Here is a 2,031-nt window from a genome sequence, read left to right as displayed (position 1 = left end):
CTTCATGGAGCTCAGAAGGTCCAGACTCCTCAGTAGGCCAAGGTCTTTTCCCCAGCATGGATCACCAGGACGGCAGGCAGAAGCTGGCTCCATCTCATCCCTCCTTTCCCAAGCCACTGCACTCTGGTGCTCTGCAGACCCAGGTTAGGCTCCCAGGAGGCCTCAGCTCTCCTCTCAGCCCACTTCACAAAGCTGTGGCCAACAATCAATACTACTTTCTCTGAAATATTTTAAGAAAAACTATTAATATATCGACAACAAACTGACAAATATGTGATGTTCAAGACATCAACTTTCCTCGTGTCATGATCCCCGTTACTCTTCAATCAGTAATTTCCGTCTGGTAAACCGTTACGGAACATTGCTAAGCAACAAAAATAACTGCACTTTTCAAGGCAAAACAAATCTTGGTTACCATAGTTACCTTTGCATTCCTGTAAACCAATGCTGTGTCCGAAATAATTTTTTATTATATTTAAAAAATAAAAGAGAACAAAAAGAACAGTCTGTCACATTTATTTGTTCATAAAATATTAATATAATTTGAAAAATAATATATGAAACTATATGTTAATTTTCGTTCTGGTGAAACTTCTTTTCCTGAGGAGAAGAAAGTGGCATTTTTCAAGAAGGGCAACTTTAAGGCATGCTTTGTTAGCTCGAAGATGCCACCTTTCGGTAAGATGTTAGACAACACACATTCAGCTATTAACAAAATAACTTATGATGATGATGAGCTTCCAATTTCTGTGAGAAGTAATCTTTTTTTTTTTTATTGTTAGCTATTTTGTCGATATACAACTTTGATTAATTTTTGTATTGTAACTTTTGTACAATATATTATATTTTATAAAACTTTATATAACTTTTTTTTTTTTTTATCATTATCTTACGTTGACATACAGTCAAATACAAAAATTATTCAGACACGGATATCATTTTTGATATATATATATATATATATCATTTTTGATATATATTTATTTATTTATTTATTTTTTACTAGTGGGTGCAGGACACTATAGTTCATTTATGTAAGTGAGGATAGCAAAATAAAGTGAACTGTGACATATACCAAAAATTCTTCATACAGTGGACCACCAGTAAAATGTAACTGTAAATATAATTATTGCACAATATGTATATTTATTAAACAATACGACACGTTTTACTTCATAGTATATTTGTTTTTTCAGTTTGGCACTCGAGCTCCATACTGCCCTCTGAACCAACAAGTGCCTGTCGTCCTCAGTGACTTGAGGCCAGACTTTCGGCTAAACAGGCAAACACTGACCTACCTCATTAACACCCTCCGTGAGGATCGTGACCATGGTTGGGGTCAGGATCTTGAAATTCTGGTCTTCATATTCTGTCTGGCAAGTGCAACTTCTTACCGGGTTGTTTGCAGAGCATTTGATATGCCCCGTTCAACAGTCCACATGATTGTCCACAAAGTCTCAAAACTGCTCCTCCGTATCAAACGCAAGGTGACCCACTTCCCATCTTTAGAAGAGCTTGAGGAAATCAGCACAGGCTTTGCAAACCTGGCTGGCAGTCCTGTCTTTAGTTCAATTGCTGGTAGCATTCAAGCCTGATTCTATGTGCTACTTAAACAGAAAGTTATTTTATTCCATCCAGCTACAAGCCGATGTCCTTCAGCACTGTTCTGTAGTACAAATAACGTAATGTATACACATTAACAAACACACATTAAACCTCAACTGTATTAATTTAACGTTACAAGAAAGAATACTCTTGAAACTCACTCCCATCCATGCTGAGCAGCATTTCTTCGGCCAGAAAATAAGTGGCCGTAGGCTGTCCTTTTCAGGATTAGATGCCTAACATCCTCATCTGTCCCTAAAGCAAATACAAATTTGTTAATATATTAATTTTCTAAGACGTAGATGAATACTGGACATACGTGTTCACTAACATAACTGTGAACAATCGACCAAATCATCATCTATTGTATACAATGTTGTAAATTTAAAAGTTACCACACTAAAAAGTAATTACTGTGCCAACAAA

The 2,031-nt window shown here is 36.1% G+C and overlaps 1 protein-coding gene across 1 annotated transcript in view; it reads left to right on the top strand.

Annotated features, from left to right (window-relative positions):
* LOC131535857 (HMG domain-containing protein 3-like) overlaps positions 1-1,595 on the top strand; it is a 5,133-nt gene extending 3,538 nt beyond the window's left edge. The window contains exons 12-13 of the mRNA XM_058768364.1: positions 19-143; positions 1,197-1,595. Coding sequence (XP_058624347.1) covers positions 19-143; positions 1,197-1,595 — 524 coding nt within the window. The remainder of the gene's footprint in view (positions 1-18; positions 144-1,196) is intronic.
* Positions 1,596-2,031: the final 436 nt, after the last annotated feature.

The sequence above is a fragment of the Onychostoma macrolepis genome, chromosome 03, assembly GCF_012432095.1.
Source record: "Onychostoma macrolepis isolate SWU-2019 chromosome 03, ASM1243209v1, whole genome shotgun sequence".
Classification (NCBI taxonomy): domain Eukaryota; kingdom Metazoa; phylum Chordata; class Actinopteri; order Cypriniformes; family Cyprinidae; genus Onychostoma; species Onychostoma macrolepis.
Note: the sequence above shows the minus strand (reverse complement) of the source record. Positions and strands in the feature narration are given on the sequence as shown.